The sequence below is a fragment of the Magallana gigas genome, chromosome 5, assembly GCF_963853765.1.
Source record: "Magallana gigas chromosome 5, xbMagGiga1.1, whole genome shotgun sequence".
NCBI lineage: Eukaryota > Metazoa > Mollusca > Bivalvia > Ostreida > Ostreidae > Magallana > Magallana gigas.
The window spans coordinates 31,748,880-31,776,525 of NC_088857.1; the positions used below are offsets into that span (position 1 = coordinate 31,748,880).

A 27,646-nucleotide genomic window follows, 5' to 3' on the forward strand; every position below is an offset into this window, starting at 1 on the left:
TATGATGGATTTATGATTTTTGTTTAATCTTTCAAACAAATAAATATAAATACACGTAGATATAAAAACAGATATACAAAAGACAGGACAGTCAAATACTTGTAAAAGTAGTTAAATTACACGCTCTGCGGAGTGTGCAATGATTGAAACAAGAACAAAAAAATGACCAGTTACACCATTATGTAAATAAAAAGCCTAGTGCGTCACAAAGAAAATAATAACATATCAAAATCATAATACTTTTGGGGCTTTGTTTTGGCACTAAAAACCACGTGCTTTTCCAGAGAACTACTTTTCCGAGTCAATTTTCTTCGAGCTCCGCGGAGATTCATCCGCGTCCGTCTGTACTTCCCCAGCCTTTAGAGTATCTGGCGGATCCCGCTGCTTGTAGGCGGACTGAGATTCCACGTTAACTGTGCACCGCTGTTTCAGACTCTCCATTTTACCTGGGAAAGACTTGATTTTATTGTCGGACACATTCAGTTCTGTTAGATTAGGCAGCTTGCATATACTATCGGGGAGGGACTCCAGTAAATTGTCGGACACGTCTAAAACTTCCAGGCCCACCATCTTGATGATATCCCCCGGTAAACACGTCAGGTCGTTGCACGCCGCTTTCAGAACTTGGATTCGATATAAATATGGCAGATCTGTTGGTACAACGTTAATGTGGTTCTTTGAAACATCCAGAAATAACATGGACGCAAGAACATCCCATTTGTCTTCTGGTAGACCCATAAGTTCGTTGTTGGACAGGTCTAGACGAATCACTTTGTTCAATTCTCCGAAGTTCTCTGGCAGTTCCATGATGTTGTTATAAGACAGGTTTATCTCCTCCAACTGGTGTAAAAGACAGAGACCTGGGCAAAAATGCTGAATCTTGTTCTCAGATGCGTTCAGCTTTCGCAGATTTTTCATATTGCTCATACTGTCGGGTAGGTCCGCCAGCTCGTTGTTAGAAACGTCTAGTTCTTCCAAGAGTCGTAGCTTGCACAGTTCGTCTGGTATTACCTTGATAAGGTTGCTTCGCATGTTGAGCTTTTTAAGGAGCTTCATGTGGCTCAGGGTACTGGGCACTTCTTCAAGCTTGATAGACTCGAGTTCAAGAACTGTCATCTGCGACGCCCATGTTTTTTCGCCAAGAATAGTCAAAACGGATTTGGGGTCCACAGAAGGAAGAGAAATCGGGTTGGATGACAAGTTTAATGAAGTCAGTGTCTTTGGCAACGTCAGTTCGTTTAGTCCATTGCCAGCAACATCTAATACCCTCAGAAATTTCAGAAAGTCGAACGTCTTTGGCAAGGCATTGATATCGTTGTCCGCCATCTCAAAGACTTCAAGGCTTCTAAGTTTCTTCATGTCTTGGGGTAGACCCTGCAGCCGATTTTTGGAAACGCAGAGTTCCGTTATTAATTGGTTTTCGCCAAGAGATTCGGGAATGTTGCTGATTTTATTGTCACTTGCCTTAAAACTCTTGAGCGTGCCTACTTTGTGCAAGTTTTCGGGAATAACTTTGATGTAATTTCCCGTTACATCAATCGAAACCAACGATTTCAAGTTAGGAAGGTCTTCTGGTAAGGCGGTGAGGGAATTTCTAGCTAGTCCGATGTGCTCTACGGACTTGAGTTTGCTGATTCCAGCAGCTGTTGAGAGCTTGTTGCCAGACAAATCAAGCCTCTTGATGTTTTTCAATTGGTAGAAATTATCTGGCAGAGTTTCTATCTGGTTGTCAGCCAGTTCTAAAACCTGAAGCCGCTGGAGTTTGTGGATCTCCTTAGGCAGACGTTTGATCTGGTTGTCAGAAGCGTGCAGAAAGGTGAGGGCAAAGTGCAAAGTGGTGATCTCCTCCGGAAGGTAACCTATTTTGTTTTTAGATATGTTCAGGTAGTGGAGGTATTTGAGATACCCAATCTGATTGGGTAACTCCGTCAAGTCATTGTCGGACAAATCTAAGTATGTGAGCGTTAGCACGTTGTTTATGTTATCTGGAATATGTGATATGGAATTGCCAGAGACAATCAGTTTTTTTAGGGCTGGGTTTTTAACAGTGGCATCTGGGAGTTCTACGAGACGGTTCTTGCTCAGTATCAGAGTGGCCCCGACTTCGTATATTGTCTTTTTCACTGAACGAATGACATTTTCCGTGAGGTCTATAAGAACTAGCGCCGGGCACTTGTTAATGGTTTTAGGGAGGGCTTTAATTTTGTTGTTTTGAGCATACAGGTACTCCAATGACGGAGCCTTGTTTATGGTTGCCGGGAGGGTTTTCAGGCCGTTGTTTCCACATTGAAGTTCCTTCAGTGCTTTGATTTTGAATATCGTCCCAGGAAGAGCCCCAAGAGAGTTGTTTCTCAGATCTATAAACTCTAAGTTGTCCAAGTCGGAAATAGTTTTCGGAAGTTTCTTCAATCGATTGTTTTCACCCAGAAACCTATTTGCCTTGTTCATTATCTCCTCATTTTTCCATATTTCCTGTGGAAACGCCTTAATCCCATTTGTGGAGAAATCGACAATTACTTTCAGATTTTCATCGGTGTATATAAGATGTTTGCGGACCGTCGGGGCAAGCGCCTTAATTCTACTTCCTGGGCCCGCGATGGGGACGACTTCTTCCTTGTCTTTGCTCATTTTGAATTTTCATTTACCGACCATCTGTAACGAAAAAGAAATAAATTTAGATATTTTCTTTTTAAACCTACTTCGATTTCTTGACTGAGGGTGGTTCCGTGATGTTCAACAACCATACCATACCATAAAATTCCATATTTTCCGTCGAAATATTTGCCTGAAAAAGTGGCCGTTATGGAGATTTAAGCATGCATTAATTACTGATAAATGTACAAGACAGAGGAAACCAAAGAATTCAGCGCAAATGACTATTTTGGATCGAGAACGGATTATATCAAACTGTTGGAATCGTTTTTATATGTGTCATTAATTACAAAGAATAATCTTTGTTATGACAAAAGTCACCATCAACCTTTATCAACAAAAGTATTTTGCTTTAAGCATTAGATTAAAACAGTACAATGGGTGCAAAATCGATGGGACGAATGTCCAAGCAAAAGACCTTAATAACTATGTACACTACATGAATAACTCAATTATTAACGTATTTGTACAATTGACATTTTCTATTCTCTAACCTAAAAGTTGTATACGATCCATGCTTGTTCTATTTGCTTTGTGCTTTCCAACGAACCAGCTGATTGTAATTAAAACATATGGATATTGGAGTGGCAATAAAAAAAACAAATTAAGTCCTACACTCTTCAACTCCTAAACAGGTTTTTTTTTCTATTTTACTAATTGCAAAGGTTACGGCAGTTTTTAGACTATATCATTCTGAGGAAAACAACTGTCGATTTCGAGTTTACTAATTGAAGATTTATATTCGGATGAGACCTTTCGGGGTTTTTTTAACATTGACAATCAATGGAGCCGACGCTTTCAATGGGCCCCCGTGAAGAGAAAATCAATTTGGGGGACACTGGCCAGAATCTACATCGAACACGCTACTGCGACGTAGCAGCAGGTTTCGATGGATTTCTGAGATTAATTCGGTCCTTTTATCGGGCAGTTAATCGATTTAAAAGTGTAACTCGAGATTGAAACTCACTTAGAGACAAGATATATGCATAGAGAACAAATGTACACACGTAACGTTTGAACAACTTTTGGAACTTTAAACTTTTTGACGATTTTAACCCTTTTGAATTACAAACCCGCTTTTTGTGTCAATATATCAACATGGTTGACTTACTTTAGAAGAAACCAAATAAAACATCTTTTTAAAAACATTCAATAACATTGTTAAAAGCAGGTCTGACTTACGATTTCCACGAAAGGGCCCTTCACTATCTGAAAGCATTCATAGGATCAACAATTCCAAATATTTTTCAAGACGATATACCTTTCTAAAACCGTGCCGGAATTATAGGACACGAGTATACTAGTATATATATATATATATATATACATTTGGTCATTAGTGCGGTTTGTTTTCTAGATTCATTTAAAACAGGATATGTATACTTTTTTTGAGTTGAATGAATTTATTGACAGAAGGGAAACACGAGATAATTTATAAATTTGCTACCTACGCGACGAGTCAGCTCAGGTCAAAATGTAAATACACACAACTCCCATTGCAGTTTAAATGCCGTTAGTGACATATAGTATTTTATCCGGTGCAAAAATTAGTCTCAGCTTAGCATAGCAAAGCATTGTTGTGCATGGTTAAAATTTAACTATAGCCATGACTTAGGATTTTTCTTTTTTACAGACGATACAGTTTAAATTGTTAATTGAACAATTTAAATGCCTATAGGTTTATTTCATATATATTCAATAAATAAGCCACGTGAAAAGGAAACAAAATATAGCTGACGGGGTGAAAGACTCTGAGAAAAATTTGAAATTATTTACAGTTGTTTGAATTTTCTACTGAACGTCTAAAAAAATGAATGAAATAACATCGTGATAATGCAATTTTAAACTTTTGAAAATTTTGATCTTGAACTGTCTGCAAAATCTTCAAGATTTGACCAATGCCAATTGGCACTGCTGTCAAGAAAAAATAAAAATAGAAGCGTTGATCAAGCACCAAAAGAGCGATGCAAATAGACCCTCTTGTAATAAACTTGATAGCATTGAAATTAGATGAAAATGAAACCACCTATTTCAAACAATATCTCTTTAAATTTCTTACCTGGCTATTCTACTGTGTTGACAATATTATGATTAAGTACACAGCAAGGTGTGTGTGTCTATCAAACACACACAGGGGAATCTGTCGAGTAACACACTTATCCCAGATCGCGATAAACCATTTTTACTTTATAGACTTACTTTGCAAAGTTCAAAGTTTTCGTTCGACTTCGCTAGTTTTTTCGTCTATAGCGGCCCTGGTGACAAGAACGAGAACTCGTTGCTAAGCCATTTAAAGGGACCATGTATAGGTGTCGCCGTGCATTCAGAAGGTAATATACGCGGTTTTTATGACACTGTTACATGTCAACTGCATTACATTAACGATATGCAGTTTACTACCGTCATACGATAGCGCAAGCTGATTCCAATAGGATTGATAAAAATTGAACAAAATTTGAAAGTTGTAATTTTAAAGGAAATGAACAACAGCTGGTTGCAATGGTGCTTGCAATTGTAGCCGGGAAGATTTCAGAGTGAACTCAAAGTTTACGAGAAGGAACAATTTAAACGATCTGAACAATCTAGATTATGATGGGAACAAAAAATACATAGGCGTCGAAACCGGGAGGAAGGGGGCGTTTTTGCAAGGTTATACAAAACTATTAAAGTCCTTTTTTTGGCTTGTCAAGTCTACCCCCCCCCCCCCCCCCCGCCATTTCACTTTTCTTCCGACGCCACTGTTTAAACCGGATAATAAAAAGGGAAACTCTATTTTCAGTTGGTCATGGTACCTTAAGACTTAATACACTTTAAATTGAACTATTTACGACTCAACACGATATGGTTTTATACTTCATGGCATGTTTTAAAACATGTCTGTTCATCTACCTTCGTTATTTATTCTCTAAACATACAGATTCAGAACTTTTCAGAAACTTGTAACGTCCTTCTTCACCATAATTCAGTAACTTCATTCGCGGATCATTGTACGTGTACTTTTCTTAAGGGAGGGGTTTCCAAAAAGAGGAATTTGCTAAAAGTGAGATCCCTCCAACGGTCATGATGGGAGGGGATGTCTCTTTTATATATACATTGTATGGAACTTTATTACCGGTTTATGAAGTTAATAAGTCGATCTGAAGGTTCTGGGGTGTCCGGTCCCCATTGATTTCTCCTATCTAATCGCATGTTACCAAGCCATACTTGCCATAGACAAATAATGGTGTATATACAAAAATCATCAGAACGGCCAAACTTCTGCTAAAAAGAAAGTCATTTAGTCAGCTGTACAAATCTGCAAAATCCACTCCAGAAAAAGAACAACATATCGGAGGGTAATACTTGGTATTGATATATTCCTGCAATATAGAATAGAATACGATGCATCCTCTGCATTCGACACTGAATAAAGGGGTAGCAAAAGAGCAAAACCATGGTCGGTGTTGCACTATCTTCTAAGTGCTGCAAGAGTCATCTCCGCTAGCCAAGGGTCTTCTGTCCACTCTACTCCCTATGGGGAGCGGAGTGGACCGGAAACCCTTGGCTAGCGAAAATGTGCAAGAGTGGGGTACATGTACCATATCAAACTGTAAAATAGACTATATTAAATTGTGGTAGGTTGTCGCAACCAAATGTCAAAACACGATTCACAAAATCATTACTTTCAGACACACCGCCAACAGTAAAAATATTATTTGTTGCTGTGAGTCCATCATGCCTTCTGAATATCAGACCTTACATGTATAATCCGCGCTCAAAGCAATCATTTTTTGGTATCTTGCACCAAAAAAAAACATGGGTTTAAGGATTTGGGGATGAAGCGTACCTGCTATCATCGTTAGTGACCCAAAACCGTGGTGTGCGACGATGACCCGCTATCATCGATATCCTTTAATGATAAGACTCGATCTGATATAATTTTGGATCCGCTCACGTTGATCACCTTTATGTAGCAATCTGCGTGGGCGGATCTAAAAATTTGATTTTAATCAGATTAGAAAAGAATTAAAATCGGATACGCCAATTAGGTAATTGACTAATTATCAAAAAATAATACAGCCAAGGGAAAAAAAATTACACTTAACGGCTGTTAATCAGGGCTTAGTTTTGACCAAAATCTTTTAAAAACTTTGACATTGGTGAATAAAGTGTTTTAAATGCCAACAGTAGAACGGTTGAGAAAGTAAAATTTATGAAAAAAAAATAAACGGTAGATTTTATTTAACCCTAGTAATAGACTTTTTTCTATATTTTATTTCCCACAATTTATGAAACTAATTAAAATTTCTAGGTTAAGAGAAATCTGTTCTAGTTTTGAATTGATTGACTTTGACCATTACATTTGAGTATTTAACCAGAGAAGCATCAATTGTAAAATGAAAATGGAGAAATGATTTCATATAACTTATCAGTTTACATACGTAACGTAAATATATACTACCTTCTTCTTGTCAACCAGTTGCCTAAAACTCACAACATATCACGTATGATGTTCATTTATTCATAATAAAAAACCATCGATTTAAAAGAAAATTAAATAAAAGGATGTACATGAACAACATTAAACATAAATAACAATGTGGAGTGCCAACATAAAAACAATACACGTCCCTGCTCAACAAAGACAGTAGCTGGTTTGTAAAACAAATACGCTACAAAACTGAAATGCCCACCAGAATCCTAAAACTGCAAACACCATCACACAGTGTCACTAAAAAGTACATGTAAAATCTTCAAAACAACTTCCTACCAAACATATCTGATCACATTATTTCTAAGAGTTCTATGCAGGGTATTTACAGTATGATCTTTGTTTTTGAAAATGGACCACGATGTAGACTGCAGGTTTTGTTATTTTCTTCGTCTATACTAAGACACCTACATGTACTTCCTTTCACACTTCCTACCATAATTGTAACAAATGCAATATTATCACATTTGTGTGCTTGGTTATTGACGACTTTCACATTCTTTAAGTTATTTCCCTTTGTCAATGTACCCATCATCTTTCTCACAGTATTCTTAGTAATTTACCTGTAAATATTTTACAATTTAATTTGAAGCTCTTTTGACAGAGTTCCACATCAATATAAAGTAATGACTTTTGAGTATGGGAACTAATATCGTATTTGTTTCGAGAAATACTGGCAAGTATGAGCTTCAGTACTGTACCATTATGTACAATTCCTTTAGTACTTTTATAACCGGACCAGGATTATTTAGCTCCTGACTTACACCATACCCACATATAACACCATGTACAAGTATTAGTACAATTGTACTTCAATATAAACAATATCAAAATAATACACATACAGTGTTCTACTACAAGTGTACAATTGAATAAATAAATACAATACAATGTCATGTTAAATGCATTTACAACATACAGTTGTATACCGGTACTAAAAAAGTTTGCCACAACACTCACCTGATTGGTTTTTCAAATAGATCATTTTACATAAAATTTGTCTTAAAAATAAATATGAATTCACAATATTATTATTAAAGACAATGAAGATTTTGTTTAAAAGTATATTAAGGGATTCTTACCAGCTTTGACAGACACATTTGGCATTTTAGCAGTGAAAAACAGTAATCTCTGTAAGTGATCTCAATGGATTTCTTCAATCTTTACATTAAACTTTATACAATACGAATCAATAAATAAAACAAATAATTGATGAGATACAAAATCGGTTGACTATTTCCTGATCAGTGTAAACCGATTTAAAAAAAAAATCCATGATTAAAAAAAAACAATTCATAGACACCATAGTCAAAATGATGAAACTGTATTGGTCTCCTCTTAACAGGTCTAGGCAACCTCCGTTTTTGGAGGATAGATTTTATCCTCCGTTTTTGGAGGATAGATGTATGCGCCCCCTGGTGGATCTTTTCAGATGAAGGGCAATTAACTCTGTTTTTACAAAGGGAGTTAACTATGAATAAAATATAATTATTATACTATAAAAATATCACCTTATTTAGCTATTAATAATTATAATTATTGATAATATTTAATAAATATTTAAGTTTAAATAATTGCAGGGCTGATTTTAAAGAAAAATATCTTATGTGAAGACTCTCACATTTTTTTTCAATATTCTGGATAATTGATATCTATAAATGGTATCATTTTGATTAATAAAATTTAACAATGTCTTTTTGTGTGAAGGGATTAAATTTAAATGATACTTAATAACATGTGAATTAATTAGAATAAGAGCTACAAAGTTCCTAAGGTATATGCAAACATTTACTTTGTACATGTACAATATAGCAGATCAAGATATCTATTGTGTGTCTCTAAACGTGAATGAACTCATTAATGTTTTAATGAGTAATAAACATCACTATTTTGTGATTTTTATTAAATGAAACATGTAAATAGTCTATGTCATTTGTAAAACTGAACACAGGAAGTACACACTTTCAAAGCATATTGTGAAAATACTATACATAGAATTTCAAATCGCCGCATACAATCATTAGTTTATTCCCTTAACTTTAATTCCCATATGATCTGGTGCTTGCATTTTCTCATTAAAGATATGCACGAAGCCTTTGAAATATACCCATGCTATCCTCCAAAAATGGAGGATAATTTCACCCACAATGCAAAGTGACTTTCCATATATGGTAAAAATCAGCAGCCATCTTGAAATTGAGCTATCCTCCAAAAACGGAGGTTGCCTAGACCTGCTTAATGTCGGATAATTCAAGGTCAGGGTAAAATTAGTTCTCACTGGAAGAAGAGATCATGACTCCAATGTTAGGGTAAAGTTAGTCCTCACTGGACGATGAGGAGGCCATGACTCCGTGGAGTTTATCAATGACACTGGTGGACAGTTCCTGGATCTTGGTCAGTTGATGAGTGGTCTGGACCTGCTCAATAACAGACTCAATGCTGTGATCAGTGAAAGCCCTTAGGAAAAATATATCTGAAAAACAAAAACAGAGTTACTTTCTTAACTGTTAAAACCAGATTAATACATTCATTTAATTAAGGAAGAAGGAATCATTCTTTGACTATTATGAGGTGAAATTTCCATCGGGGCATGGTCAAATCCAATAAAGTCAAGAGGGCTTTATGATAGATTTGACCACACTCTGACCAAAATCATCACGTCACCTCATAATATTCAAAGAATGATTTCTTATTACCCGGTTCTTATATTTATATTATTTCCAATTTCTACACTTTAAAACAACACTATTTTAAAACCCCTATTTTTTTATGTAGCACATACATGCTATGTATTACTACGCGGTGCAGCCGATACCGTTTTTCGGTTATGCTATAAGACACGCCCATTTAGTGTCACTCATGTTTTATGAAGTTATTGGGTTTTAGGGTTCAAAATTGATTCGCAATGTTATCACAGACAAAGACAGTTGAAAATGTAAATATTGGAGTATAACGGATTTGTTTCATCCTTTTATTGAATGGTTTTTTACCTTTCAGTAGCATATTAAGAGTCCACAAGGCTACATGAACAAAACTTGGATCTGGTGATTTCAGGAATTTATCGATGTAAAGAACAATGCCCTTCTTATTAGCTTCTTTCAGATCTTCAGGTAAACCTGTAAAAAAAAATTCAGAGCTAATATCAAATCCATAAATTGCTATTTAAAACAAAATCAACTTGAAATGACAAGGCAACACACATTACAATGTATACTATATCCATGTTTATCTTTAAAATAACTGGCACGAAAGAAAAAGTGACAGAAGACTGTCCCTGCATGAAATTAGATGTGAATGCTCTGAGATTTTAAGAGGTTAGTACTGTAACAGTGTGGATATCAATACTGCATACAGGGTTTTGCTCCGTGTAATTTCTGCCCTTGTACACAAGCAAACAGCTTCACCCCGTCTTGAATTTGCCCAGAAACAGTTGTGTTTATGAGAAATAATTTGAGACATTGGAATTTACCCAGTCTTAAATTAACCTGCTGTCAATGAGGGCGAAAGGGGCGAAATAAAACAAGGGGCGAATATTTCCCTGTGTACTGTATCAATATCCATATATGCAACTGAACCTTTGGACATAATCAACATGACCAAAACAGATAATTGAAACGATTGATTTTTCCAATTTTTACTGTGATAATTTTCAACATCTTTATCAAGATTTAATGGAATCTAGTTTTTTTCGGGACATTTTCTCCATAATTGATTTTTTTTTCACTTCGAATTTTGTTTCCCTTGCTTATCAACAAGTAATGCCAAGGTAGTTTGACATTTCAAAACTAATCAAACTAAAATAATAATTAATCCTCAAATATTTAAGAAAACTAATTTCAACTCTTTCTACTCACTGACCAGATTGCTATTGTTTAAAGATATTTTCACTTTTATCATTAAAAGATATTTTCACTTTTATCATTAAAAGATATTTTCACTTTGTTACAATGAAATGCTTATCTCCACATCATCAAAAGAACAACCTATACTTACTGACTAGGGCTAGCTGTCCGAGAGTGCCTGCACTGTTGTACTGTATCTCTCTGTGACTAGACAGTGAGGCCAGGGTAACCAGCTTACTAAAGGCCTTCCCACCTTGTAAGTGTAGCAACTTGTACTTCACATCATCTAAAACAAAAGCACAAAAAATCCATGACTTTTACACAAAACCTTAGAAACATTTTTCTGAAATGACACTAAAGAGCAACCCACTCTTATGAAATTGCAACAAAACATTTTAAATGTCAAACAGGCTGGGATACCCACATATGAGATTTATCAGGGACATATATACTAACATGAGTTAGTAGAATACGGCCCTGGATTGATATTTGACTGTCCTTTATTCAGAGACATCAGTATTGTGTTACATGAACATGTACCTTCGTCAGCCATGACAGCTAGGGCTGCTGTGACCTCCGAGAGGACGGGGATTCTGGACTCCAAATCCAACAGGACAAAGGTCAAGGCCTCCACACAGTCATTCTCAATCAAGGTCTGCAAGTGAAATGTGGTCCATGGTTAATGCATGGTAAACCAAACAATTGTTAACAATGATGTTTTAGAGTGTATTATATAGCTTTGAACAGTATGACAAACAGTTTGGACCTAAATGTAGCACACGCTTTACCTTTCAAAGACTTCTGGCTGCAGGATCATGAAGCAATCTTAGACTTATGTCAAAAATTGTACACTGTCTTAATGTCTCTAGATCGAAAACACTGACGAAATTGAAATGCTACTAAAATTGTCTTGATTTAAAGTTGCTAATTTCAATCGTCATATTTTGATAAACAATAATTTTATGACTGACTGAAATTTTGACTAAAGTGATCCTGAGGGCTGGAGTATCAAAGTGAGATTTTTTCATACTAATTGGATGCAGATATACAGTATTTTTTATGTACATTAAAAGTTTTAAATTTCTTGTCACCAAAATAATACCCCCATACCCTCCTGTTTCGAAAGTCATTCAGTTATTTTAAAAATGCAGTTTATCTTTTTCATATGAGAAGGAGCTAACATTTTACGATGCCATTGTGTGTGCCTGTATATAGTACAGCAAAAGAAAACCAGCAAGTACAGTTTTGACTTCCCTTTTTTTAAATCAAGTACTGATCATGTAATTTTCCAGTTTAATGTTTTTGTAACTAATCAAGCCCTCTACCGGTCAAGCTACCCATGCGGATTAATCCCCTTTATCCCGAGCTAAAAGGAATGTCATCTCTGTAACATTACCACATTTAGTGTAATTTCATCACCTGTTTATTAGACAAAAAGTTTGAATTCATTATACAACACTTGGTTTAAAGATCTGATCCTTCATAATTCAATACTTACTCGTACATACTGACTGACGGCAAGGTTGCGTAGGGTTCCTGCGATGTGTTTTTGGGCCTCGGGGTTGGAGCTATCACAAACAACATGACACAGATCTGGTACCAGGTTCTCGTGAATAAAGGGAGCCTGCACACAAAGAGACGTACACAATCAAAGTCCAAATCAATGTGTTTACGTCTACAAAAACAGCTCTGTTGATCTGATGTGATAGGAAAACAGTGCATGACCATCAATATCTAATAAAACAATCTTTAAAAACACATGTAAATGCAATAAAAAAAATCCTGAATAACATATATACAAAAAAAAATCAACTGATCTAATTTGATAGGGACATGGTGCATGGCAATCGATATCTGGTTACACTTTTATTTCTTTAAAGCACAAAAACCCTCACAAAAATATGAGTTATCAGCTAGGTGCTTGCATACCTAACTTTTTGAATAACAATCAAACACAAAATATCACAAACATTAAGAATAAAACGACAAGCTGTTTTTATATCTAGAGACATCAAAGTCAAAGATCCATTGGTACATGGACAGGAAGCATACCTCGTTCAATTTGTGAATGGACAGATTCCTGAGACAGGCTGCGGCAGCTGCTAGGGTCTCCGAGCGACAGGAAGTCAAGATGTGATGTAATGGGGGCAGAGCACCAGTCTCTACAGCCAGTAACTGGTTCTCATCTGTAAAATAGCCACCATAAGAAATTTTCAACTCGGCTGAATATCTTTACACGGCGTTTAAAATAGAAAATAATGAAATTAGTGCACATTTAATACATTCAGATAAATAATTTTAGCATTGGTATCTAGTGTATATACCATCCCATAATAAATGCTATACATCTGTAGCCTGGTGTAATATGTACATAAAACTTTGAAGTTCATATTTTTTTAATACAGATTTGTAAGCATACCTACCATCTGATGCTAGATTTCTCAATGCAAAACATGCCTGACACTTCACCTGTAATTGAAAAGATTAATAAAAACCAAAATTACTTTTCTATTTGGTATCATTAAACATGTAAAACATTTTTATATGTACTTTGTAACTGCATTATATAAGCTACCAGTTCTACCATTATTGTTTACCGATACCCACAACACCAGTCAATAGATGAAAAAAAAGTCCCTCTAATAATTGACCATGGAATGTCTGCTCACCCTGTCTTTCTTTGATGACAGGAGTTTTACTAGTTGCCGGACCACATCCGAGTGTCCCACCGCTATCATCATGGCGCGGTGTTTGGGGTTGACAGCCAGGTTGCTGAGTGCGGCCGCACTGTAGTACTGTATGTCATAGTCAGACATGTGAATCAGCTCCACCAGGATAGGAATGGCTCCCTGGTTCACTAGCTCATTCCTGTTGGATTCTAACAAAAACAACAAAATTGTCAGTTTAAGCTGAATGTGCCAGAGTGTGACTAGTCTCTTTCTCTTTCTCTCTTTCTCTCTCTCTCTCTCTCCCCCCTCACTCTCTCTCACATGTTGCATGCTCTCTGCAAGTTTTTTTTGTTCATTGTTAAAATATTTCACATTTTAAAATGTCAAGACTGTTCTGTAAGCCACAAATAACTTTTTTTAGTAAAGGAAAGTCATTTTTACTTTTTGTTTGAAAATTCAAAATTTGCATGTTGAATATCAATCACAAAAAAATGGAAAGGACAAACATACAAAGATGATGCTTTCATAAGCATTAGCAGATAATAACACTTAAATAACACGACCTATTAATATGGCATGAAATGTGAAAGCAATAGATGCTCTAAAAACAGCAGCATATTTTTATATCCATGCAAACATATTGGCCTGATATATGGAAACATTAATAATAGGCTGCATAAGAGGGTAAAGTATGGTAAGACATAGTCTCTTGCCATCAATTTTTGTCAAAGACTTTTATTATTACATTGGCTTGAATTTCCATAAGTTCACAGTCTTTATCAAACCCCTAAATAGCCACTACAGATTTCTCTTGGGAAAACTTGGAGGAAACATTTGTTGTCAAAGGATATGTATGTAAAATAAAATTGCTACTGTTCAAACAGAATGTGAATAGCTTTTTAATTATATCAAGGAAGACCTTTTCAGCAATGTAATGTTGAACAAATCTAAGTACATGCATGTATTATAAACAGATTTGAATTTAATGCCAAGTTCATTGCAAATAAACAGAAATGTTTCCATATGAAATGCAAGAGCTAAAGAACCCAATACATGTACTGTTAAAGACTATTTTCGATAACTTCATCATGGACAACTTAAATCAACAAATTAACCAACAGTTATTAATTTTACATGGATGATTTTTTCCACCATAAATTATTTTAATTAGTAATTAGTCAAGAAAAAAATCCCAAAGCAATTAAGCTTTATTGAAATTTAATTCTAGAATATCCCATAGTTCAATATATGCCAGGGTTATTAGTCTCGAAACGGCCATGCATGACCGCCAAGCCCTTATAAATAATAAATAGGAAGTAATTCTCTGAATTATCAGCTTTTCTAATGAGTTGCAACCATTTTCTTCCTCTGGGATACAAAAGAAATTGAGTTTTGCTATTAAAGCTAGACTTGGTAGGTCAAAGAAGGTTACTGCCCTAGAAGTAATAAGGTTTATGGCAATAAAAGGTAGCTTATCATACATACGTATATGGGTTAGATTCAGAATGGCCCCTGTAGCGTTTCTTTTGACACGGAGATCCATCGACCGCATCAGTCTTAACAATGGCTTGACAGCATTACAAGATACAATGGAATGTTTATTGGCATCTTTAAAAAGAAAAAAAAAAGTAAAAGTATATTACACGTAAATACGAGGCTTAAAGACCTACATTTAAATGTGACCCAGCTTTATAAATTAAAGAAGCTGTCAATGTTAAGCATGAAATGAAGAAAAAAAATTATTTCATCTCACTTCATCAAACCTCATGTACATGCATTTGAAAATCTTTTCAGGGTTAAGAGTAATATGTCAAAATAGTTGAAGTTGATTTACTTCATAAAATATGCAAAGCCCAACACTTGTTTGCTAAAATTGGCCATTATGGAATTCTTTGAATTTTCACATGTTTATAGGGACAAATGAAGTACCTCATATCTTAATGTGTAATCTAAAAGAGATGTCTTATACTGTAAGCGTATTATATTTGGCGTGTACAATATTTTGCGGAAATTAGTTTTTGAACAAGTTGGCGTGGATTTGAATTAGCGTATTCCTGAATTTGACTATTCTTAAACATATATGCATGGCACCTAGCATTGTACTTGATTTAGCAGAATCTGCATTCCGCCAAAAGCATGAAATAGAATACACAGCCAAATGTATTACGATTACAGTTGCATCACTCCTTTATGATAGGTTCCCGTAATTCATCATTTAATTGATACTGAAACTCAAAAAGTCTTTCCACATATGGTACCGGTATTAAGATGTACTGTATAAACCGTAATCTATATACAGATGAACTTAATTGACTGATCTCATTACAGTTCTGAGAACTAAACGACGACAATTACAAAGTAATGGAAAGCAAAATTATAAGACACATCAAAAGATGGGCTCGGGTTTTATCTTCAGGAAGTCTCTGTATCAAAGTGTCTCAGCATCAATTAAATAAAAACTAATCTCTTTTCTTCTTCTTCTCCATTTCCTGGTTAATAGAGATAACTTTTTTGTTCATACTTTCGGATGTATGCCTTATTAAGTGACAAAACTGATACGCATAAAAGGCATCAAATAAATTTTTATCAAACAAAGGGTCTAGAAAAAACATTATATAGATATAATCAAAGCTGAAAATATGAACTTTTCTTAGTGCAAACATTCATAATACAGCGAAAAATATTATGATCAATGGGGCAAACAAAATGAATTTCTGATCAAGGTTTTCATACCTTAATTTGCAACATCAAAAACAATTTTATATTGATCTGGCAAAAAATGTGACACATGATTTCACACATATAATCTGTTATTTTATACATGGAATTCACATATTTGCACAAAACAAAGCAAGCACATGTAACCATGTTCTATTCTGAGTTTTTAATTTAGCCTAATGGCTAATTCCTTGAAAGTGTGAAGATCTATTTAGAGAATTAATTTTGAAATCAATTGTTTATCTTTGACGATATACAAGTTATACCAGTCTTATTCATCGTGTTGCACTAAATCTTACTTTACATGTGAATGTCTTTTCTTCTGTGGTTTGTTTGTTTTGTTCACCTGCAACTGCATGCGCTTTTGCCACATGTATATGCATCATCTCATTCTCATGTGGTTATATTTCTGTTTACGGTTCAATGCTTACCACTGTTAGCCAATGGTATAAATATTGCTCAAGTATTGCTCATTGCGCTTCTGTTTGTGCTTACCTATGGTAGCTAGTGGTATTATTGCCCAAATATATGTATATGTAACCTACATGTACATGTATGCATTACTTTATGAGGTTATCTTCTGTCTGTGGTTCAATGCTTACCTGTGGTAGCCAATGCGGTGATACAGCCACATGTATTACACTGGACTTCTACATTTTTAGAGTTCAAAAGATCTACCAGTGGGTCCACTACTCCAAGCCTCATCAAAATTTCTTTATTATTTTCTATTAAAAAAAAAAAACCAAAATGATAAAGCATGCATATTAAAAAAATTATTTAAAAATCCTGTTGGTTTATTGGTATTTTTTCCCCCCATTCATTATATCTGCATAAAAGCTGCTAAAATTTATCTAAATAAACAATATTTATACTCTGACAAATGATTAATGAAGAGCTATTACCAACAGATTTTCAGAAAGCCAAAATCTAAAAAAAAAGAAGAAGAACACCTTTTAGGGGCAGAGAGCTATGTATGATGAAGGCCACATGTAACAGATGTGGGTCTTACACAACTGTACTACATTTATATATATAAAGTCATGCCCGACCCCGGCACATGACAACATGTGTGAACAAAGATTTCCTCAGACGTCTGAGCAGCTAGTACAGGCTGACTACTGTAGTAGACTGGCCATCTATATATTGATGTTCCTTTGTTTCAGTTTTATTGTTTTATCAATTCTAGCTACCACATACAGACCCACAGCCAGTACGTTACACAGACCATATATAGTATTCAATGTATATCAATGCAATTTTAAGGGTTTCAACATCTGTGGATCCAATAAAAAACAGAAAGAGTGGTACATGATATGTAATGTTCCTGCAATTGTTACTTTAGTTTAGATTACATATTTTTATTCAAATAATTTTAATTGCAAGGACATATATCCTTTATTCTCACGTGCATGCAGGGAATGCGCAGGCACCGAGTTGTCTTTAGCTTCGAGTACATGTAGTACGTAGCAAATAACTGTGATTTTTAGACCTATCATGCAATCTAAAATCATAAATATCAAATGTTGTATAACCTATCAAGATCAATCCCCATATGTTTAAAAAAAAAGAACATAAAGAGTCAGTTACATGTGGCATGGGATAAATCGGGGGCTTTCATATCTGCGTGCCAATTTTTTGATGTATCAATTTTCAATATAGATTAATGTGGGAAACATTCATAACAAAGGGGATCTACCTACTACAATGCATAATAACATACAACTACATTAGAAAATGTATATCAGGACCAGACTCTTTGACAGAAGGCTTAAATTAGGATTCATAATCCCTATAAATATTTCAATTATAAATTATGAAATTTTAAAGTTATATGGTGATCAATCATACAGTAAAACTTGATCGTTGTATAAACACATTATAAAAAATTATTAGACATGCATATTATGTACAATTGTATACAATTTTTATTGCATGGGAAATTAAAGATAAAGCTATATGTAATTCAAGTCAATCCCCTTTCACTATTAGTTTTACTCTAGCAATTTTCCACATGGTATTTCAAATCCTAATGCACACAATTTAAGCATACCTTAAGGTTCCAATTTTTTAAAGAAATCACCCTTTCACTTAAAAATTTCTGACAAAGAGGAATTGTAGCCTAATTACCATGGTAATGGATACAAGGTATATGTATCTCTATATATCAGACCGTCATAGCACCTTAAATCTAGCCAAAGATCTGGGATCACTCCAAGGACTGAAGAGCTAAGATCATTTTGTGGACTGAAGAGCTTAGAGCATTTTGTGGACCGAGAGCTTAGATCATTTTGTGGACTGAAGAGCTTAGAGCATTTTGTGGACTAAGAGCTTAGAGCATTTTGTGGACTGAGAGCTTAGAGCATTTTGTGGACTGAAGAGCTTAGAGCATTTTGTGGACCGAGAGCTTAGAGCATTTTGTGGACTGAGAGCTTAGATCATTTTGTGGACTGAAGAGCTTAGAGCATTTTGTGGACTGAGAGCTTAGAGCATTTTGTGGACTGAGAGCTTAGAGCATTTTGTGGACCGAGAGCTTAGAGCATTTTGTGGACTGAAGAGCTTAGAGCATTTTGTGGACTGAGAGCTAAGATCATTTTGTGGACTGAAGAGCTTAGAGCATTTTGTGGACTGAGAGCTTAGATCATTTTGTGGACTGAAGAGCTTAGAGCATTTTGTGGACTGAAAAGCTTAGAGCATTTTGTGGACGGAGAGCTTAGAGCATTTTGTGGACTGAAGAGCTTAGAGCATTTTGTGGACCGAGAGCTTAGAGCATTTAATGGACGGAAGAGCTTAGAGCATTTTGTGGACTGAGAGCTTAGATCATTTTGTGGGCTGAGAGCTTAGATCATTTTGTGGACTGAGAGCTTAGAGCATTTTGTGGACTGAAGAGCTTAGAGCATTTTGTGGACCGAGAGCTTAGATCATTTTGTGGACTGAAGAGCTTAGAGCATTTTGTGGACTGAGAGCTAAGAGCATTTTGTGGACTGAGAGCTAAGATCATTTTGTGGACTGAGAGCTTAGAGCATTTTGTGAACTGAGAGCTTAGAGCATTTTGTGGACTGAGAGCTAAGATCATTTTGTGGACTGAAGAGCTTAGAGCATTTTGTGGACTGAGAGCTTAGATCATTTTGTGGACTGAAGAGCTTAGAGCATTTTGTGGACTGAGAGCTTAGATCATTTTGTGGACTGAGAGCTTAGATCATTTTGTGGACTGAGAGCTTAGATCATTTTGTGGACTGAGAGCTAAGATCATTTTGTGGACTGAAGAGCTTAGAGCATTTTGTGGACCGAGAGCTTAGAGCATTTTGTGGACTGAAGAGCTTAGAGCATTTTGTGGACCGAGAGCTTAGAGCATTTTATGGACTGAAGAGCTTAGAGCATTTTGTGGACTGAGAGCTTAGATCATTTTGTGGACTGAGAGCTTAGATCATTTTGTGGACTGAGAGCTTAGAGCATTTTGTGGACTGAAGAGCTTAGAGCATTTTGTGGACCGAGAGCTTAGAGCATTTTGTGGACTGAGAGCTTAGATCATTTTGTGGACTGAGAGCTTAGAGCATTTTGTGGACTGAGAGCTAAGATCATTTTGTGGACTGAGAGCTTAGAGCATTTTGTGAACTGAGAGCTTAGATCATTTTGTGGACCGAGAGCTAAGATCATTTTGTGGACTGAGAGCTTGGATCATTTTGTGGACTGAGAGCTTAGAGCGCTTTGTGGACCGAGAGCTAAGATCATTTTGTGGACTGAGAGCTTTGATCATTTTGTAGACTGAGAGCTTTGATCATTTTGTGGACTGAGAGCATAGATCATTTTGTGGACTGAGAGCTTAGATCATTTTGTGGACTGAGAGTTTGGATCATTTTGTGGACTGAGAGCTTAGATCATTTTGTGGACTGAGAGCTCAGATCATTTTGTGGACTGAGAGCTAAGATCATTTTGTGGACTGAGAGCTTAGATCATTTTGTGGACTGAGAGCTTAGATCATTTTGAGAGCTTAGATCACTTTGTGGACTTAGAGCTTAGATCATTTTGTGGACTGAGAGCTTAGATCATTTTGAGAGCTTAGATCACTTTGTGGACTGAGAGCTTAGAGCATTTTGTGGACTGAGAGCTCAGATCATTTTGTGGACTGAGAGCTTAGATCATTTTGTGGACCATTTTGTGGACTGAGAGCTTAGATCATTTTGTGGACTGAGAGCTTAGAGCATTTTGAGAGCTTAGATCACTTTGTGGACTGAGAGCTTAGAGCATTTTGTGGACTGAGAGCTTAGAGCATTTTGTGGACTGAAGAGCTTAGAGCATTTTGTGGACCGAGAGCTTAGAGCATTTTGTGGACCGAGAGCTTAGATCATTTTGTGGACTGAAGAGCTTAGAGCATTTTGTGGACTGAGAGCTTAGAGCATTTTGTGGACTGAGAGCTTAGAGCATTTTGTGGACCGAGAGCTTAGAGCATTTTGTGGACTGAGAGCTAAGATCATTTTGTGGACTGAAGAGCTTAGAGCATTTTGTGGACTGAGAGCTTAGAGCATTTTGTGGACTGAAGAGCTTAGAGCATTTTGTGGACTGAGAGCTTAGATCATTTTGTGGACTGAGAGCTTAGATCATTTTGTGGACTGAGAGCTAAGATCATTTTGTGGACTGAAGAGCTTAGAGCATTTTGTGGACCGAGAGCTTAGAGCATTTTGTGGACTGAAGAGCTTAGATCATTTTGTGGACTGAGAGCTTAGAGCATTTTGTGGACTGAAGAGCTTAGAGCATTTTGTGGACTGAGAGCTTAGATCATTTTGTGGACTGAGAGCTTAGATCATTTTGTGGACTGAGAGCTTAGATCATTTTGTGGACTGAGAGCTTAGAGCATTTTGTGGACCGAGAGCTTAGAGCATTTTGTGGACTGAGAGCTTAGAGCATTTTGTGGACTGAGAGCTTAGAGCATTTTGTGGACTGAGAGCTAAGATCATTTTGTGGACTGAGAGCTTAGAGCATTTTGTGAACTGAGAGCTTAGAGCATTTTGTGGACCGAGAGCTAAGATCATTTTGTGGACTGAGAGCTTGGATCATTTTGTGGACTGAGAGCTTAGAGCGCTTTGTGGACCGAGAGCTAAGATCATTTTGTGGACTGAGAGCTTTGATCATTTTGTGGACTGAGAGCATAGATCATTTTGTGGACTGAGAGCTTAGATCATTTTGTGGACTGAGAGTTTGGATCATTTTGTGGACTGAGAGCTTAGATCATTTTGTGGACTGAGAGCTCAGATCATTTTGTGGACTGAGAGCTTAGATCATTTTGTGGACTGAGAGCTTAGATCATTTTGTGGACTGAGAGCTTAGATCATTTTGAGAGCTTAGATCACTTTGTGGACTTAGAGCTTAGATCATTTTGTGGACTGAGAGCTTAGATCATTTTGTGGTTTGAGAGCTTGGATCATTTTGTGGACTGAGAGGTTAGATCATTTTGTGGACTGAGAGTTTGGATCGTTTTGTGGACTGAGAGCTTAGATCATATTGTGGACTGAGAGCTTAGATCATTATGTGGACTGAGAGCTTAGATCACTTTGTGGACTGAGAGCTTGGATCATTTTGTGGACTCAGAGCTCAGATCATTTCGTGGACTGGGAGAAAAAATTAGTCAAAATATAGAGAGCACACTAAAAATCTTCTAGCCATTAAAAAAATGCATTGGTTCCTATCTCCAATATCAATATCATTTGTTTGAGTAAAACAGAAGTAGGAAAGTAAAAGGAAAGAAATAAAAAGTGAGGCGTATTCTCTTTGTTGCAATTAATGTACTGGGTATATGCTTGCCCTCTTGAGATATTTGGTTGATACCTGTATAAATATATTCAGAGCTTAACACATTGCTTAAAATGTACATCAAACAAAGACAGAGGTCAATGATTTCTATTTACATCTGCAAAATTTCAAATGAAGCAGACATTGACACTAAAAATGATAGACACTACATGCTATGGACAGACTACTGCCTGTTACCATTAATTATATGGACGAGATTGAATTTCAGTTATCACAACAGGTGGTTTTTAGGGTTTTCTTTTCCAGACCTTTATTTATTTTTATGTATAGAGAGAGGGCCTAAAATGGCATATCATTTTTCTGCTAACACTCAAGTTTACTTGAAACTCACTGATTCATAATACTATACATGTACTTAAATCAATTATGCATGCTTTGCTTGAATAGATTTATAGCATACATTTCATAAGATCCTTAAATATTCTTTTAAAATTCTCTTATAAAATTTACATATCTAACTATATTTCTTTCCCCTTTGTAACTTCCATGAGCCAAATTATTTTACCTAACATTTTATCCTATCATTATAAATGTTGTAGCTATAAGTGTACTATTGTGTATAAAAAGGAGAGCTTTTTAAATCTTGCAGCAGTCACCCTCTTTGAAGTTACAGTATTCATCTCTGGAGATTTTGACAAGGAATTGTTGTATATTCAATGCATTACTCAGGTTGCAATCAAATTTATGTATTACTAACATACTGTTAATTCCTTATTTTACGCGAGTACTTAATTCCACAATTCAACCGTTTTCAATCAAATTGTGAGAATAAAAAATCACAAATGCCGAGTTTTTATCATAGTTTCTCATGATTAACATATATCTGGAAAAAAAGCGAGAATTTAAAATTCCCAAGATGTGCCTCTCGCGATTTTACACAGATATTAATTAATTCCTCGCGTTTATTTGGAATCTACAGTATTTAACTATTGAAGTACATATACATGTATTTACATACAAGTATTATCCAATGCATGTATTCAACTATTAAGAGTATTTACTTACTATCCATGTATTCAACAATCACTCTATTCATTGAAGTATTTACATATTATCCATGTATTTGACTATCAGAGTATTTCCATATAACTATCCATGTATTTGACTATCAGAGTATTTCCATATAATTATCAATATTTACATTCTTCTGTCATTAAATTCTGTGATCTTCAAATGCCTCTAAATGCAACAAGTAGTCAAAGGTCAAATTGACGAATTTTATTATGACGTCACAAACGTTGAACGCTGTAAACTGCAACGTCATAAGCGAAAATCAAAGTTCACGCTTGTGGCTGTTACTGTGGCTCTTCCATTAATATTAACTTACCCTTGGGATAAGATAGGAATTTTAAGGTATGAATCACATTTGCAGACAAGGCAAGAAGTTAAAAGATGTAAATATAAGCATTAAATCATGATTTTTTGAGGTATACACTCTCATAACTGCTAACGCACGTTACTCAATTTGTATGCACACACCGCTGCAGTTATGAGAGTGTATACTTCAAAAAATCATGATTCAATGCTATAATGTACTTGGCTATCAGAGAATTGATGGGTGCTTACCTCCCCCTGATAGACAGAAGTTACTGGTGGCCAGTGTGGCGGCTTTCTGGACCTGTGTGTCGTCGGATCGGAGCAGCTCCACCAGGGGTCTCCCTAGTGCCACCGTCAGGTCCGTCCTCCCTGAAGGAAGAGGGGATATTGCATAATAATGAATATATCAGACTTAATTGTAATCCTCTTAGTTTAGAGGAATATCTGAATTTTGGGATTTTGTGGATATCCTGACCATTTACTTGAAAATTATATGTACATGTACTTGAATGCATATACTTGAATGATAATTAAATCAAGAAAATCCTCTTCAAGGAAATATCTGCCTCAAAATCTTAAAAGATAAGCATTTGAATGTTAACGTTCTGGTACACATAGAGTTTTTTTTCAAGTGAATTTGTTAATAAAACTAGAATTCAAAAGAGACATGCATATCTTAGTGTAAATACATCACTTAATCAGCCAAATGCAACAAGTACCTGGGACACTTTTCTGCTTCCAGGAAACAAGAATATTTTTCATATATGAAGCAAAGTTTTTCCAAAGTAATAAACATGTGATAAGACACACTTACATCGTTCACTGATCTCCAGCATGCATAGTGCAGCAGATCTCTGAAGCTCAGCATTGTCCGAGTAAGTCAGGATGCTAAGGGCGCGAATGTGCTCACTTGACAACACAGGCTCTGCCTTCTCATCTGAAGAATAAAAAGTCAGGTTTTGTGCTCGTTGCAAAATTATTTTTAAAAGCATTTTGTAATACATATAAATATAAAAAATAGTTCAGTTCTTCATTAATATTACTTCAGGTATTGATCGAGGTACTACACGACCCCCCCCCCCCCCCCCCCCACAAGGAATATATGTACACTACAGTTTTCTAGGTTTTTTTTATCATATCAAATGCTGCTATAGATATTTTTTGATGAGTAGGCAGTACTAAATTGGGGTACAAATCTTTAGTTTAGATTAAAGAAATATATATATAGCTATAAGCAGCTAGTAAGAAATATTAATAAAAGTTTAATAAATTTAGGTAATCTTTATTTATGATAATCATTATAAGTACTAGCTAGTGCATATATGTACTGCTTCTGCATATCAAAAATTTATTATTTCCATCTTCAAATCACTTATCTTAATAGGGATCGAACTTCAAAAATCAATAAGATCAGCCATTCATACAATTCCCGGTAATAACTCAGTAAATAATTCTACATTGTAAAGTTCGAATGACATCCATCAGAGCATTACCATGATTATATACTGTTTAATTTTTTTTTACTCAGATACAGGATTTTTTAAAGTAAACATCCTAGAATTGGCATTGACACTTGATAAAGAAATACATATAAAATACTATGATACAATTACTGGGAGGCTGCTACACATATTTGTAACCTTTTGTTACATGCATGTACATGTAAAATTAATAATCAGTACCTTTTTCCAAATACTGCAGTAGATTCTGGACTGCCTGTTTCTCATTATCTAGAAGAATCATTCCATATTCATCCGTAACGATGCCATTTCTCTCTCTCTTGTAGCAGCCACAGGTGATGCAACAGACGCAAAAGTCCAAAATCTTCTCTAAAATGGACAGCAGCTCCTCCCAGACATCAGGCTTTGAGGGGGGACGTTCAATCTTAATGTCAAATTTGTGCTCTGTCCCAGTATGCTGCAACAGAGAAATAAACATTCTACTAAATATGACTGAACACACCATGAAGTTAGAAGAACCCAAATTCAAAGAGCGAATTGAAGCCATAAATGACAATATTTGATGATCCATACAGGGAAAATTAACATAGAAACATCTAAATTGATTAATTCCAACATCAAATATTATTTTCTATCAACAATTTTCACAAGATATGCAATCCTCAGCAATCATTTTTAGACATTAACCTTCTTGCGTGTCCACATAATATAGCAATTCTGTCAATTTACACCTCTGTTATTCACTCATTTACCAACTACTGCAAACTGATAAAGCTTAAGTACATGTACATGTACTCTAGCTATAATGGCAATTCCTTGTTTGGATTAACCACAAACACATCCCTATCTTTAAATACCCAAAAGTCAGTTAACTGAGATCAAACGCTATAAAACTAGGTCATTATGTGAATGACAATAAAAGCATTCTGATCCAATTGACCAAATGAACTAACAGGTATATACACCTAAAGAGCTGTAAGTTACCGGGGAAGCCATTGGGTGGTAATGGCAGTTTATCTAAAGTGTATTGCTGACAGCAACATCCTGGATGATTATTCTGATAAAAGAAGTCAGAGATACAAATCAAGCCTCATTTTTTCTGGTAATTCATGTAAATCACCATAAGTCAGTGACATTTAAGGCCTATATACGGAACCTTTTTGGGCAGAGGGTAAAGAGGGTTAGATTATATACAGAAAGCCAATCTCTCAATCAGTTGAATTGACCCTTAAATTAATTCCTCATTCAAAATAAGAACATTCATTCAGTGTCAGAATGGTTTAATTTCCAATGTTGACAAAAATTGACCAAATTATACTGGTACTAGTTACTATACTAGTCTAATTATACAGAAATTAAGTTGCAGCTACAATTCAGGAAAAATTCTAGGCTGATTTTATCAACACTTCAAAATTATCACATATCTTCTGCTGAATGCAATACAAAACACTACATGTATTCATGCAGGTTTAATTTTCAGCCAATATTTTTATTTTCTGTATTTGTCCCATCTTGATTTTGCTCAAACACAGTTGTGTGATAAATATACTCTTTCTTGTTAACACAGTGATTCAAAAATTGTTTTAAATTCATTTAGTCTTAAATTTGCCTGCTGAACATAACAAAGGGACTAAAATAAGACAGGGCCAATATTTCTTTGTGTGTATACATGCAGTAAATTTTCAATTATTAAAATTATTAAAATCTTTAACTTTAATTAATGTACTCCATTTTCCAATTTAAAATACAAGTATTACTGGTAATAAATCAACTCTGGTTTAATAAATCATTTATTATCATTAGCAATTATACATATAATATCAATAAAGAATATGTTTCAAATGTATGATAAATTCAATGTATATATTTATGTATCGTAGTAACTGTTATTCACATTCATTAAAAAACATTTGTGAAGTATTTAAATATCATTTGTTTCAATTCAATTTTTTCAGAAAAAAAGTTATGAATTTCATATATTGCTGCAAAACCATGAATAAATATCTGCAAGGTATTACCATAGTGGTTGCATACATATATAACCATTATTCCGAATCACTGTAAATATTCTTATTATCTTAAAGACATGAATTTGTTCAAACTAAAAAGAAATTCTATCATTTTTAAGTCATTTTTACATATATTGTTTATTTTTCAAACTGAAAAACACAGGTGTTCTATATTAGTTTTAACTTGCATAACCGTGATAACGTTATACCTTTCAAAATAAATTCATCATAAATTCTTTCTTTAAAAGTTTCTTTCTTTTGTCTTACCTCAGGGCTTTTGCGCTGAGGATCCATGTCAATTTCATAGGTACATTTGCACTGCTCGGCTGAACAACATCATTACATAATCATAGCAGGTAACGTTAGGCCTATGTATCTCAGGTAAATGCGTTTTCTGAATTTACAAACTTCCTTAAACAAAGGAAAGATTACACTGCGCTTAAGGAACAAACTCCTTGTGTCAATGCAACTCTGTGACAATGAAGAGCGTCTGCAGATCTCTTTGTATTATAAAATCAATATCAAAACAGAGAGTATGTTCATTCGAGCATGATGCATGAAAAGAATTTCTAACCCGATCGAATAATTAAAAAAAAATATAAAAAGAATATTCATCTTGCATTCCATCAGATTTTTTTTAATTTAACATTTTAAACCTTAAGTCTTTAATTAAAACTAACAGTTATTATTGGCGATTTTTTAC

The 27,646-nt window shown here is 35.2% G+C and overlaps 2 protein-coding genes across 5 annotated transcripts; both read right to left on the minus strand.

Moving 5' to 3' along the window:
- Window positions 1-7: 7 nt before the first annotated feature.
- Window positions 8-4,982, minus strand: LOC105344621 (leucine-rich repeat protein lrrA). 3 transcript variants are annotated; one of them, XM_011452431.4, is made up of 2 exons: window positions 4,852-4,982; window positions 8-2,652 (listed from the first exon to the last, which is right to left on the minus strand). In XM_011452431.4, exon 2 carries the CDS (start codon window positions 2,626-2,628, stop codon window positions 289-291), a length of 2,340 nt encoding a protein of 779 aa, XP_011450733.2. In that variant the 5' UTR covers window positions 2,629-2,652; window positions 4,852-4,982; the 3' UTR covers window positions 8-288. The 3 variants fall into 3 exon arrangements, with proteins under 3 accessions (XP_011450733.2, XP_011450732.2, XP_065940489.1); XM_011452430.4 differs by having other exon boundaries at window positions 4,712-4,929; XM_066084417.1 differs by lacking the exon at window positions 4,852-4,982 and adding an exon at window positions 3,835-3,954.
- A 4,376-nt stretch (window positions 4,983-9,358) lies between these two features.
- On the minus strand, window positions 9,359-27,497 carry LOC105344622 (uncharacterized). 2 transcript variants are annotated; one of them, XM_034468916.2, is made up of 14 exons: window positions 27,211-27,497; window positions 25,157-25,391; window positions 24,289-24,411; window positions 23,724-23,843; window positions 16,955-17,077; window positions 15,120-15,242; window positions 13,635-13,843; window positions 13,389-13,434; window positions 13,018-13,151; window positions 12,464-12,589; window positions 11,506-11,620; window positions 11,117-11,251; window positions 10,114-10,239; window positions 9,359-9,596 (listed from the first exon to the last, which is right to left on the minus strand). In XM_034468916.2, exons 1-14 carry the CDS (start codon window positions 27,235-27,237, stop codon window positions 9,439-9,441), a joined length of 1,800 nt encoding a protein of 599 aa, XP_034324807.2. In that variant the 5' UTR covers window positions 27,238-27,497; the 3' UTR covers window positions 9,359-9,438. The 2 variants fall into 2 exon arrangements, with proteins under 2 accessions (XP_034324807.2, XP_034324813.2); XM_034468922.2 differs by lacking the exon at window positions 27,211-27,497 and adding an exon at window positions 25,622-25,731.
- Window positions 27,498-27,646: the final 149 nt, after the last annotated feature.